Source organism: Triticum dicoccoides, chromosome 4B, assembly GCF_002162155.2.
Source record: "Triticum dicoccoides isolate Atlit2015 ecotype Zavitan chromosome 4B, WEW_v2.0, whole genome shotgun sequence".
NCBI classification, from domain to species: Eukaryota; Viridiplantae; Streptophyta; class Magnoliopsida; order Poales; family Poaceae; genus Triticum; species Triticum dicoccoides.
Genome location: NC_041387.1, coordinates 512410982 through 512424367, shown reverse-complemented (window position 1 = coordinate 512424367; position 13386 = coordinate 512410982). Strand labels below are relative to the sequence as shown.

General features: G+C 42.6%; 1 protein-coding gene across 1 annotated transcript; it reads left to right on the top strand.

The window, feature by feature from the left end:
• Window positions 1-3263: 3263 nt before the first annotated feature.
• On the top strand, window positions 3264-11727 carry LOC119291171. Its single transcript, XM_037569880.1, has 11 exons — window positions 3264-3780; window positions 5058-5315; window positions 5405-5647; window positions 5769-5918; window positions 6319-7778; window positions 8896-8969; window positions 9159-9240; window positions 9316-9441; window positions 9580-9686; window positions 10734-10888; window positions 11271-11727. The coding sequence occupies exons 1-11, from the start codon at window positions 3322-3324 to the stop codon at window positions 11508-11510; spliced, it is 3354 nt and encodes a 1117-aa protein (XP_037425777.1). The 5' UTR covers window positions 3264-3321; the 3' UTR covers window positions 11511-11727.
• Window positions 11728-13386: the final 1659 nt, after the last annotated feature.

Genomic DNA, 13386 nt, shown 5'->3' with positions numbered 1-13386 from the left:
GTTGATAAAGTATAGTGTGTACATGTTATGATGTTACGTGATGGTCGCAAGATGACATTAATGACAACTCATTATACAATGTGTCCATTGCCTAACTGACATTACATGGTGGGGGAAGTCAAACATTATTAGAAACATCGTAAAGCTTGTCATGTGGTAACTTACATGATGATGCAACAAGTTTGTATGTTTCCAAACCAATAAGTCTACATAGGCTACGGTGTAGCGTGAGTGCCACCTGGGAGGAACTACCATGGTCAAGTCACATATTGATCGTGGATGCTTGCCGACCCGGTCAGTCCCAACGCTCACCGGGGGTTGTTCCCCTTATAGCCTCGGAGATGGCATGACTCTCCTCCATCGAAGGTGGTTCGAGGGATGGCCACTCTCCATCATGTGTGGCCCTTGTGTGTGATGTAGCATCGATGCTTTGCTCCAATGGTGTGGCCATACAGATGATGTGCCCAGTGCCGACAAGTGATTCCAGATTAGCAAATAATGGCGGTCGCTCATGGCATCATCCTCTTCCCTTTGGTAACAGGTGAAGGACCAGTAGGTGGAGGACAACTAATTCAGTCTGAACATAAGATGATTTTGGCCTAGTCAGTGCACGACCATGACGGGTACCAATGGTAGACTACGTCATCTATCTCCAAAGGGCATTGGGATGGAGCAACTATAAGAAGATCTACCATCAAGATTGTGACTGGAACATACTTCATCTCCATGATGAAAATCTGCAGCCTAGCATCCTTGACAAACTTTGCATTGTCTATTTGTTAAAGGCATTATCATTGTGTTTGTTTCCTGGCCTTGATTGGACCAATCATCCACGGTTAATTGTTCTGGCCTTCACAATCTAGACTCGACAATGCCCCGTGAGTATGCAGTCTTTCTTGAAAGGGTTTGCCTTGGTAAATTGGCAATTTTTTTGTAGACTGGTTGTATATATGATTGAATTTTCATTGTTGGCTCTTTCCATTTAGTCAGTAGATAGATGATATAATCATTCTTATCTATAGACAAACACAAATCGTTGCACATACACCAATGGACGGTGAAGGAACATGCAAAGTCACGTGGCAGGCAGCACGACAGCTCCCAGTGTGGTGCACCTAGGCGATCTCATCGTTTTTCAGTGTAGTCTAGCTTAAACAAATATGAACTTCTTAAAGGAAAAGGAAACCACCGAAACCAAAGTGAAACAGTTGCACTTGTGTTGCACTACTATGTCATTGTTAAAAGGTAATATGTGGCAAGATTTTAAAATGGAGTAAAACTCGTTATCACAAATGTGAGAACTAGAGGCAATAAGTGAAACTTACTCTAATTAAGTCACGCATCGTCATTGTATTAGCTGCAAAATACAATCAACATACAACTCATTGCACAACAATGTTTTATTATCTTCTCTATATGATGTGGGAGGTTGAAAATAAGCCACTTTCCTTACCATTGAACACGAGCCACAATTTATCATCATTCTTGTTAAAGCCGCATGTAAATATGTTACAGTCACATGATGCCTGAAAAATTACAAGATATGACGCGAAGAGCAACTCATCGCACAAACAAAATTTTATTGTCTCCTCTAGACAACGTAGGAGACCTGAAAGAAGTCAACCTTCTCTGCTATTGGAGATGACCTAAAATTTGTCATCATTGGTAAAGTTTTCCATTTGTCGGTTATGACGCTACCTGATGATGCTACGTGGGAAAAATGCAAGGACGATACCAATGACAACTCAATGCACACTATCATGTAGGAGAAACCATATAAGACAACCTTATCTACTATCAGATATGACATAAAATTTGTCATCATCGTTGATAAAATGTCTAATGTGTATATGTTATGATGTCACATGATAGTCGAAAGACGACATTAATGATAGCCCATTGTACAACATGTCTATTACCTAACTGAATTTAGGTGGTGGGAGAAGTCAAACCTTATTGGAAACGTCGTAAAGCTTGTCATGTAGTAATTTACATAATGATGTGGCAGATAATAAGGGGAACTAGGGACAAGCTTGTATGTTTTCAAACCAATAAGTTTACACGGGGCTACAGTGCTGCGTGAGCACGCCACGGTGGGAACTACCATGGTCAGGCCACAGACTGATCTTGTATGCTTGCCGACCCAGTCAGTCCTAACACCCACAAGGGGGGAGGGTTGTTCCCCTTGATGGCACATTGATGGCAGGGCTTTTCTCCATCGGAGGTGGTTCGAGCGATGGCTACCCTGCATCGTGTGTGGCCTTTGTGTGGCGATGTAGCGACGCGCTTTGCTCCAATGGTGTGACAATATAGATGATGTGCCAGGTGCCTATCGGTGATTCCATATTAGCAAATAATGGTGGTCGCTCATGGCATCACCCTCTACCCTTTGCTAACAAGTGAAGGACCGGTAGGTGGACTACTAATTTAGTCAGAACAAAAGATGATTTTGGCCTAGTCGGTGCACGATCATAAAGGGTACCAAATACCAATGGTAGACTACGTCATCTATCTCCGGAGGGCACGGGGATGGAGTAGCTATAAGAAGATCTACCATCAAGATGTGGCCGGAGCGTAGCTGATCTCCATGATGAAAATCTGCAATCTGACATCCACGACAAACTTTGCATCGTCTATTTGTTTAAGGCATTATCTTTATGTTTATTTCCTGGCCTTGATGGGATCAGTCATCCACGATTAATTGTTCGGGTCTTCCAGTCTTGACTCGACGCCTACCTGCGAGTGTGTAGTCTTTTCTTGAAGGTGTTTGCCATGGAAGATCGATGATTTAGTTGTAGACATGGTTGATGTGCCATTGTTGGCTATTTCCATTTAGTCAGTAGATAGATGATATAATCATGCGTATCTAGGAGTATAGACTAACAATGTCTCAAAAAAAAAAGGAGTATAGACTAACACAAATCGTTGGACATACACCAACGCACGGTGAAGGAACATGCAAAGTCACGCGGCAGGCAGGACGACAGCTCCCACAGTGGAGTACCCAGGCCAGGCGATCCCGTCAGTTTCCAGTCTAGTCTAGCTTCTTAAACAAACAGGACCTTCCTAAAGAAAAAAGAGTCTGCCGAAACCAAAGCGAAACCGGCGATACAATTTGCAGTTGCGTCGCACTGCGCATTTGCACCCCGTCGCCTTCCGTTCCCTCCCCCACCCGCGTGCGTGCGTGTCCCTCAATCATAGCAGCCAGCCGCGCCGCGGCCGTGTCCGTTTCCTCTCGCCCGCCCGCCGGCCCGCCGGCCCTTCTCCCCCCGCCCCGCCCTCCGCCGATGCGGCCCGCCCCCGAACCCTAGCCGGATCCCAATGGCGACCCCGCGCTCCGGGGCCGCGCCGCCTGTCACCGGCGACCGCTACCTCGACCTGCTCGTCCGCTTCGTGGCCAGCCACGCCGGCGAGCTGCTCGACGGCTCCTTCACCCTGCGCCTCCACCCCGTGGGCCTCCACTACGTCGCCTCCCGCCTCGAGGCGCTGCGCGAGCTGGAGGCCGTCGGCGCGGGGGCGCCCGTCGACTACCTCCGCGCCTACGTCGCCGACCTCGGGGACCACCGCGCGCTCGAGCAGCTCCGCCGGATCCTCCGCCTCCTCACGTCGCTCAAGGTCGTCGCCGCGGGGCCAGGGCGCGACCCGGCGCCGCTCTCGCTCCTGCCGTTCGCGCGGCTTCGCGTGCTCGAGCTGCGGGGCTGCGACCTCTCCACCTCCGCCGCCAGGGGGCTGCTCGACCTCCGACACACGCTCGAGAGGCTCGTCTGTCACAACTCCACGGTGCGATTCTGTCATGTTTCCCCGTAATTCTGGCCATACAGCTAACGCAATTTGTTGCTGGTGACAATTCAGCTAATTATGACCCCCTACTAAACTATGAGTTTATGAGCTAAGCTGAGCTGTGAATCATGATTATCGTTCGCTGTTTGGTTCATCTACAGCTAGCAAAGGGGAGTTTAGTTTCAGCCCACTTGCTGCAGTAGTTTGGTATGGTCCATAGTTAATACTATGTTCCTAGGATCCAATCTGGTCCGCTGCATGCATCAATTATGTTCTATTTACTCAATAGGTTCCTGACAATATTTTTGGTGATCTGCTGTTCTCGTAGTGTTAAGATGCCTTTCTAGTGTGAAACTTCTATGTTTACTGACGTTTACAGTCTTTCTGGTGGGGTTTAATGGAATCTTGTTGGTTGTATTTTGGTTTCACTGAGTATTGCACTTGCAACTTCGGTGCAAATTTACCAATTTAGTCTGCGTCATTTGTTTTGCCTGTAGTAGACCAACTGTGGCATCTTGCAATGCTGCTGTAATGCAATTGTTGTCGCACATGATCAACATCACCATAGTGCTATTCTAATAGTTATGTCTTTCGCACATGCTGCATTTATCCCCTGATATAATTAGTCAATCCGTGAGATTAAAAAGATGCCCAGCCATGTGGATTCCTGATAGATTGTCATGTCTCTACTTGTATGCAGCTGGAAATGTTGCTTTATGCACCTCATGTACTTTGTTTTCCAAATTCCGACGGAAACTCTTATGGAAATTATCGCTCCCTCTGAGCTAGAACCTTAGATGTTTGGTGGATTGACAGTGATATCTGGAACTAATAAAGATTTAATGTGGCACCTGCTATTCTTTTTTAAACACAGTTCTTTTGTTGGCCCATGGACTACGTAATTATAAGTACACCAGATTTACCTTACTCCCATGTGCTTGCATTGCCAATCATGACATGTCATCCGGCATCTGTTATTCTGTTTTAAATATTGTTCTTTGTTGGCCGATGGACGGCAGAATTATTATTGAGGGTAGTAGCTGGAGAACTTCGGTATTGGTTCCTGATGTGATGGCCTCAGGTTGATCGGGTGTGCTACATCTTCTCTCTATTTGTATCTTGGCATGCAACCAAAAGCTCAGCTAGCAGCAAAAAGTGATGCATATATCTTTGTATTCATTGAGCGGTTGTTGCAATTTATGCTTCTTTTCCAAGCATTTGTACGAAATATTGCGACGTTACCAGATTCATAACAGTTAATTTTTGTGCTACTGCAGGATGCTCTTAGGCATATATTTGTGAGTAGAGTGATGGATATCAAGGACTCTCCTGTATGGATTCGGCTTTCGTACGTCTCTTGTGCTTCTAATGATCTCGTAGTCATGGACGAGTCATTGCAATTGTTACCTGCGGTTGAAACCCTTGATCTTAGTCGGAACCGATTTGCAAAGGTGGATAATCTGCGGAAATGTACAAAGTTGCGAAATCTGGACCTTGGATTTAATCATTTGCGCTCTATATCATCCTTGAGTGAGGTTTAACTTCCTTCATAGTTCAGTTTAAAATAGTAAACAAGCTTCTTGGCTTTACTTTTGTTGTCTGATTACATGTTACCTTTGTGCAGGTTTTCAGTCGGATTGGTAAACTAGTACTTAGAAACAATGCTTTAACTACTATACATGGGATTGAAAACCTCACGTCGCTTGTGGGCCTTGATCTGTCTTACAACATCATATCAAATTTCTCAGAGTTGGAAATTCTTGGCAGCTTCTCTTTGCTACAGAACGTATGGTTGGAAGGCAATCCAATCTGCTGTGCTCGTTGGTATCGAGCACGTGTTTTTAGTTTTTTCCATAATTCAGAAAATGTAAGTGCTTTAGCTCAAGCATGTTAAACTATTTTGGTTGTCCATAGTCTTGTTTATAATAAGTCTCTTCCACAGTATTGAAGTAACATGAATACTCTGTTCCATGATTTTTCTGCCTCAGTTAAAGTTAGATGATAAAGGTATGAACACACAAGAATACTGGGAAAAGCAAGTATTGTTTGGAAGCAGACAAAAACAACCTGCTGGCTATGGATTTTATTTTCCTGCAAAAGATGATCATGAGGATGAATACACTTCAAATTCTATGATGGTATGCATCTCTTTTACTGACTTCTAATAGTCTAATCTATTATATATCAGCATGTCACACCAATTATAAGCTTCCTCAGTTAACACTTTTGATTTTATTATTCCCTGGAGGATAGATAAGTCAATGCATGTTGCTTAGTGAATTGGTAAGGCTTCATTTTCCCCTTGGATATACATTATTTCCGTATGTTGTCAGGATTCCTTTTTTTGCTTGGTTCAGCATAGGTGCTGCCATATATGACATCTTAGTTTCTATAAATGCACTATAAAACCATCAATATATCTTAGCAGAACTGAAATAATTTTACAGAAGTTTGGCATCCTGCATTTGTATCCTGAACACGACTAAATGTGAGCGCGTATGACTATTTTAATGACATTCTGCTTTCCACTTATATTAGAAAAAGATTTCCCGACTTGCCTGTATTCTGGAGGAAGAGAGAAGTCCTTGTGATGAAGGTGTGGACCAGCAGTCCAGCCCCCGTGATAGTGCTAGTTCAAAGAAGGATGAAGTTGCCGTTGCTGATAATGACATAAAAATTACTTCTTTGATAAGTACAGCAGAGTTGATGAAGAAGGAAAGATCGACTGACTGGCTGCGTGAATTTAAGGAGTGGATGGATGAAAATACAGAGAACACAGATGGTGACAGCCTTTATGTTGATTTCACTAACAGAAATGGAAGTCAGAAAAAACAAAACAGAAGAGAAAAATTGAACATAGAGAGCTCCAAGAGTGTCACAGACCTGGCAAAAACATCAGAAGGTGGAAGCAGCTCAAACCTTGTGGAGTCTAAATTGTCTTTCACAGATGATGCATGCAACGTCGCTAATGGCTTCACTGCAGGATCCTTGAACGAAGTGAATGCTGACCAAACTCATGTAAGGGTACACTTGAATTCTGCCGTACAGCTTCCTCCACTAGAATTTGTGGGCACTTCACATCCAGATTCTTTATCTGATGTGGGAGGTGGTGCAAATTTTTTGCATACGAACGGAACACCATCTAATGCAACAAGCAAGTTGATAGAACCAAGTCCATCCTTTGCATACCCTAGTCCACAGTCACCTCCACAATACAAGGAAGACATCCTACGTCGAAGACTTTTTATGGAGGAAGAATTTTTGCAGAGTTCAGGAGATTTCCAATGTGTTGGTTCTCTTGGTAGTGGTAGCAGCTGCAGTGATGACTCTTCAGGTGATTTATGTTCGTGCAATTCAGAAGATGATTGCGTAGCAATTCAGACAAAAAGGGAACTAGCCCTGAATGGTCAGATTGCTTCATTTCCTTATGCAGATATTGATCATGAGGAAATGGATGGGATGGAGCTTTTCTCACAAGAGGAAAAATTGTCTGACTGTTCGGCAGAAGATGACCCAACTTTTACAGATGCCATAGAGTTTGGTATTAAGGAGCCAGATGACAGTAACCAGAGGAATGGACATCTAGGTCAAGATTCAGGTGGCCATCTGATTAGACAAAATGACAAGCAAAAGGTTAAGAGGAAGATATTCCCTATTTTTAAGGACCGTAATGGCACTAAACTAGAATTTACAGAGGCTAATGGAGATAAGTTGGAAGAGGGGGGTTCAGTGGGTGCAAATGGTCACCTGAGCTACGACCTAACTGGAAGTACTATTTGCAAGGATCAAAGCTCAAAAAAACACTATTCAAGTATCTTGCACAAGAATAACTTGTCGATTGATGCCGATACAGTTACTTGCAACACTGATAGGGATAAGTACAAGCTTATAGAGGATTTCTTCAATTTGGAAGTTGCTAATGTTGAAGAGTCCGAAATATGTGAACAAGGAGCTCGTTGTGGATACATATTTCAAGATGGAAGCGATTTAATTCAAAGGTTAGAGTTGTTTTACCTATATTTGACATGTGTAGAGAGTAGAGACTAGAAACTGATGATGAACGGCTGTTGAATCTGAATGAAAGAGTCGCTGACCATCGAAGTACATTTTGTAGAACCAAAGATTATCAGTACAAGTACGGATTACTTCTTTTTCTGTAAGTTCGCAAATTAAGGACTAGCTGCTGCATATCAGACTAACATGGTTACTTATTTGCCTCTGCTGTTATAGTTTGTTTTTCAAACTAAACACCATGCAGCACAACAAAACATGTACTGACGGTTAAAATTAGCAGAATAGAACTGCCTTAACCTGTTAATCAGGTAATTGCTGACCATTAGTGCTTTGGAGGAGCGAATGCAATTATATTCAAAATCATAACTATTATCTATTACATTTTTTTATTCATGAGCTTGCTTAGAGAAAACTGAAGCTGGCGATGAATGTATTCAAAGTATATCAAAACACCATGGTCATGCAACACATGACAGGGCTGTATGTGTTGGGTCTACTTAATTTCGTTACTTTAATCAAGTAACAATTTGACATGTCAGACACCCACCTGAGACGGCGCAGGAGTCCATGGTTTGTACCCGTAGGCGAATGATGAAAGACTCTTGGGGCCTTGTGCAGTATGGGGGTCTACAAACCAACTTTTTTTAGGCCAAACTTCTAATGAAATTGAATCCAAGATATGGGGACCTGAATCCTTGGCTCCACCACCATCTTCACCGATGTTGATGGCATTTGCATAGAACATAAAATGCGTAAATGTCCAGTAATATATCTCATGATTCAGACTTCAAAGTACTTAAATGCACAATAAGTAGTTATCAATAACAGCTCTTTGAACATGACATTTAGTTGGATTTTTTAATTCTAAGTACTTTCTTGTATACTCCCTCTGTCCCAAAATATAAGAACGTTTTTAACACTACACTAGTGTCAAAAACGTTCTTATATTATGGGACGGAGGGAGTACCATTTAATCCTCAACCATGCCCAGTAAATGCTCTCTTAACTTCTGTTGAACTTAACAGCAGTTCTGAAAGCCTGTCTGCATGCGATATTCTTTTTAGTTACTGTACCTGACTAGTGTATTGTTACTTATTGTAGAGAAGTAGCCTTGTTGAGAAGTTCTCAGAATAAATTGTATGTTCTGCTAGTTGATATGGAGCAAGATGAACAAGGTTAGTTTTCTACACATTGTTTTCTTTTCTTCCAAAGCCTTTCTCTAGGTTCTCTTCTGTCTCTGTTAGACAATTATAAGACTATTGCAACTGGAATTTTACATTTTTATTGTTGTATGGAAATTTATTTTCTCATGTTCCTATTCTAAAACTGTATTAATAATTCTTTACACACTGACTAATTTACAGAAATTATGCCAAGAGTTTTGGGGTGCTATAGGCTTGAAGATCTGGAAAAAGTTTTGACTGGGCTGGGTCTACAAGCACTAAGGTCTATTAGCATATCAATCATAAGTGGTGGTTTTTTGGCTTATCTGAGGCTTACTTTTGTTTTCTCATATCGCAGGGTACACATGGCAGATCATACAGCTCATCTATTCTTGACACGTACTTCCAAGGAAGCACAAGATGTACTTTGGCTCTTGAATCTGTTCAGCTTTCCACAGTTAACTAGCGGGGTATCTTTGCAAAGGTTTGTCTATTTAGCTTTATGTTTTCTCCGTGAGCAAAGGCCTTCTCTTTTAGATAAACAAAAAAAGGATTTTGTCTGTGTTTATTGTGCCTTCTATTTCATTTCTGATTACACTTTCTCCTGTAATTTAAATGGCAGTTGGGAGAAGATTCAAGTTAAATTGCTCGAGAAATGTATATGTGCAAGTTTGAAGATGGGGATATTTCTCTACTCCATGTTGATGTTTTGGAAGAATGATGCTGAAGGTACTGTTATTTGAGTGGTGAAATATTACCCCTATTTGTCTATGGGATCTAGACTAGAACTTTCTTCACTTTTTGAATTCTTATGATCTTACCTGCTTGGGTGAGTCTTGGCTTTCTCCCTTGAAGCCTGACAAAGTAGAGTAGGATTGATACACATCTTATCCTTGTGAAAGAAAACATATAGTTTTTTGTCATTTGTATTATGGTAAGTCGAGTAACACTATTTAAGCCATTTTGTTTCTAAATGAATATTGTTTATGCTTACTGTCCAGAATCTCGTTTGGACATATGATAACTAAAGCAATGAGCCCACAAGCTTTATCTTGGGCAATCATTGTGATATTTTGTCCAGAATACACACAATTTCTTGCTCAGTATCAAAGATTCCACATCGAAGTGTTAAACTTGGTACAGTGCACTCAGTCCTATGGTGAGAGAGCTGGGGATTAATTGATCAAGGACTCAAACCCATCATGACACAACATGCTGCCAGTGAGCTGAGTCGTCATGATGATTACTTGGACTTTGGCATATGCATATGTTATGTTAGTTTGCAAGGTAGATAACTACATAGTATGTCTGCTGGGTGGTCATGTAATTTGATCTAAGAAATCTAACGCTACCTTGTTTAATTCTTCATGATTAGATGTTTGCAAGGTAATTTCAATTTTCCATCCCCAATTCTTTACATGCATATTAGATGTTTACCCATTTTTTCAATTTCAGCACCCAGGTGCATACATTCCTTCTGGCTTTAATTGGGTCCATTTTGTGAAATCCCGTAAACAATTTGATAGTGGCATGCATCATCACCAAATATTGATGATGCCGCATCTGGCATGACATGGCATATGTTGGCATGCCATGAGCCTCGTCCATCTATCGCTGATGATCTATTATTTTATTTGCATCTGCCGCTTATGTAATAATTCAGTTACTAAACCCGAAGGATTAGAACTGGAGAACAGGAATATTACCTCTGTAATGTACATTTTTTTAGTTATTTTACTTAGAAATTGCTGAATTATGTCCATTTCTGTTTTGCAGAGGAATCCCTGGTTATTAGATCCCTTGTTGTTACCGAAGGATCAATATGTGTGTGCATTGAGAACCTACATCAGTTTGGTTGCTTTCCTGATGATTCACATCCTCCATATTTTTTTCTCGATGAATGCTGCTCTATCAACAGTATTAAGGAAGTGGTAAGTTGTGTTTGATTTCTAAGATTTCCAATCTATCTTGGTTACTTTGCATTGCAGCGATATTCTTTCCATAAAATAGTTTGCTCTGATAGTTCCCTTGCCCAAAAAGGGGATATCTGTTTTATTCTTGTCTACTGTGGAATATGCATAAGTGTGGCTCTGTGTATTCTCGCACACAGGTTTGACCCTTGTCTCTAAACTTGTATTTTTATTGTACGGAGTACTTATCATCGACCTTACTCCGTATTTCTGAAGGGAATCCCCTCTTATTTTACCGAGTTGTGATGTAATACGAGCTAAATATATTGCTTCATTATAATAAAAGGGTTGATGCCATTTTGTTGACATTTCTAAATTTTCCTACTGCATTTCCTATACTTAGGTTGTGGATCAGCGTGACAAGGAATGCTTGACATTAATTTTGCACAAACACATAAACGAAGGAAAATTTCACAGCAGCACTGGAAATTCGCAGAACAAGCAAGCAGATGAAAATTACACAGTACATACATGGAAACTGAAGTGGTTTTCTGAAGAAACTCTTTTGAAGTTCATTTCTGTACTTAGGGCTCTTTACTCTGGAGCAGTTTCTTCGCCGTTACCTGTAAAGTGTATATCCTGATGTGTTAGTTCTTGTAGTCATGTAGTGATTTCATTCATTTGTTTGGGGGTTGTATTTAGCTGTTAATCTGTACAGTTTGTCCATTAGCTCTCTAGGTTGTGCTTCCTTTATTCTTTTGATTTATCAAATAGTTCCTCATCTTAAAGCTGTACAGAACAGAGGTAAACTGAGTGAATGAGTGTAAATGCAATTTTGGCAATAAGCTGTTTCGAACAATTTGTTCCGCGTCATGGGTGGTAAAGTACTGTAGTTTATTGGATTGCTCAGCCAAACTTGCTAATAACACACTACTGAGGAATGGTTATTCGGGATCTACAAGAGATGCTCTAATGATATCTAGTTGTGACCCTACCGGTAATATTTCTGCTACCTCCGATCCATAATAAGTGTCTAACTGTGAACTTATTTTGGATCGGAGAGGGTACTTGGCAACTTTTTTCACTCCCTGCCACGCAATGGTACCTCCTTTTTTTTTTGAATGTGTATGTAAACAAAACCTATAATTCTAGTGAAGTTTGACCATGCTAGCTCATCAATAATTGTGTACATGGCTATTTGAATAATTTACACTATAGAGGTTGCCATGGTAGAGCGACACGGGGACGTTTTTGTGTTAGAGCAAACTCTAGCGGATCCTGCATCCCGCCGACCCGCAAAACTTGTTTGCAGTTCGCCAAAACCATTTTTGTGGGCCGGCGCGGGGTGACACAGATGCAGACCTCGCATAATGGACCCGAAAAAAAAATCATATTCGTGGAATATACCTTTTTACGGGTCGGCGGGTTTTGATCTGGCGCAGCTCGTCCCGGCCTGTAAAACTTAGATTGATCTAGCATAATGCTCGTCCGGGCAGTCGTCACACTGTATGAACGGCATCGGCAGGCCACAAAGACGCTGCGCAAGCGCCGAGCCCGGTGGACGGCTGGACGAGTCCATGCCCGTAAACCTTCGGCGACGGCGGGCGGACGAACCCGCGCCTGCATGCGGCGATGCGCCCTTGCCTGGGCTGCGGGAGAGGCTCCCCGACCACTCTATCGTCTGGGGCAGCTGAAAGATCGTGGATGTCGCCTAGAGGGGGGGGGGGTGAATAGGCGTTTTAAAATAATTACTGTAGAGGCTTGAACAAATGCGGAATAAACCAAACGGTTAATTTGTCAAGCACAAAACCTACAACAACTAGGCTCATCTATGTGCACCAACAACTTATGCTAAGCAAGATAAGCAACTATGTGATAGCAAGATATATGACAAAGAACAATATGGCTATCACAAAGTAAAGTGCATAAGTAAAGGGATCGGGTCAGAGATAACCGAGGCACTCGAAGACGACGATGTATCCCGAAGTTCACACCCTTGCGGATGCTAATCTCCGTTTGGAGCGGTGTGGAGGCACAACGCTCCCCAAGAAGCCACTAGGGCCACCGTAATCTCCTCACGCCCTCGCACAATGCAAGATGCCGTGATTCCACTAAGGGACCCTTGAGGGCGGTCACCGAACCCGTACAAATGGTGACCCTTGGGGGCGGTCACCGAACCCGTACACTTTGGCAACCCTTGGGGGCGGTCACCGGTACCCGTCAAATTGCTCGGGGCGATCTCCACAACCTAATTGGAGACCCCGATGCTTGCCCGGAGCTTTACACCACAATGATTGAGCTCCGAACACCACCAACCGTCTAGGGCGCCCAAGCACCCAAGAGGAACAAGCTCAAGGGTACGAAGCACCCAAGAGTAATAAGCTGCTCAACTTGAAACTTCCACGTATCACCATGGAGAACTCAAACCGATGCACAAATGCAATGGCAAGGGCACACGGAGTGCCCAAGTCCTTCTCTCTCAAATCCCACCAAAGCAACTAATGCTAGGGAGGAAAGTG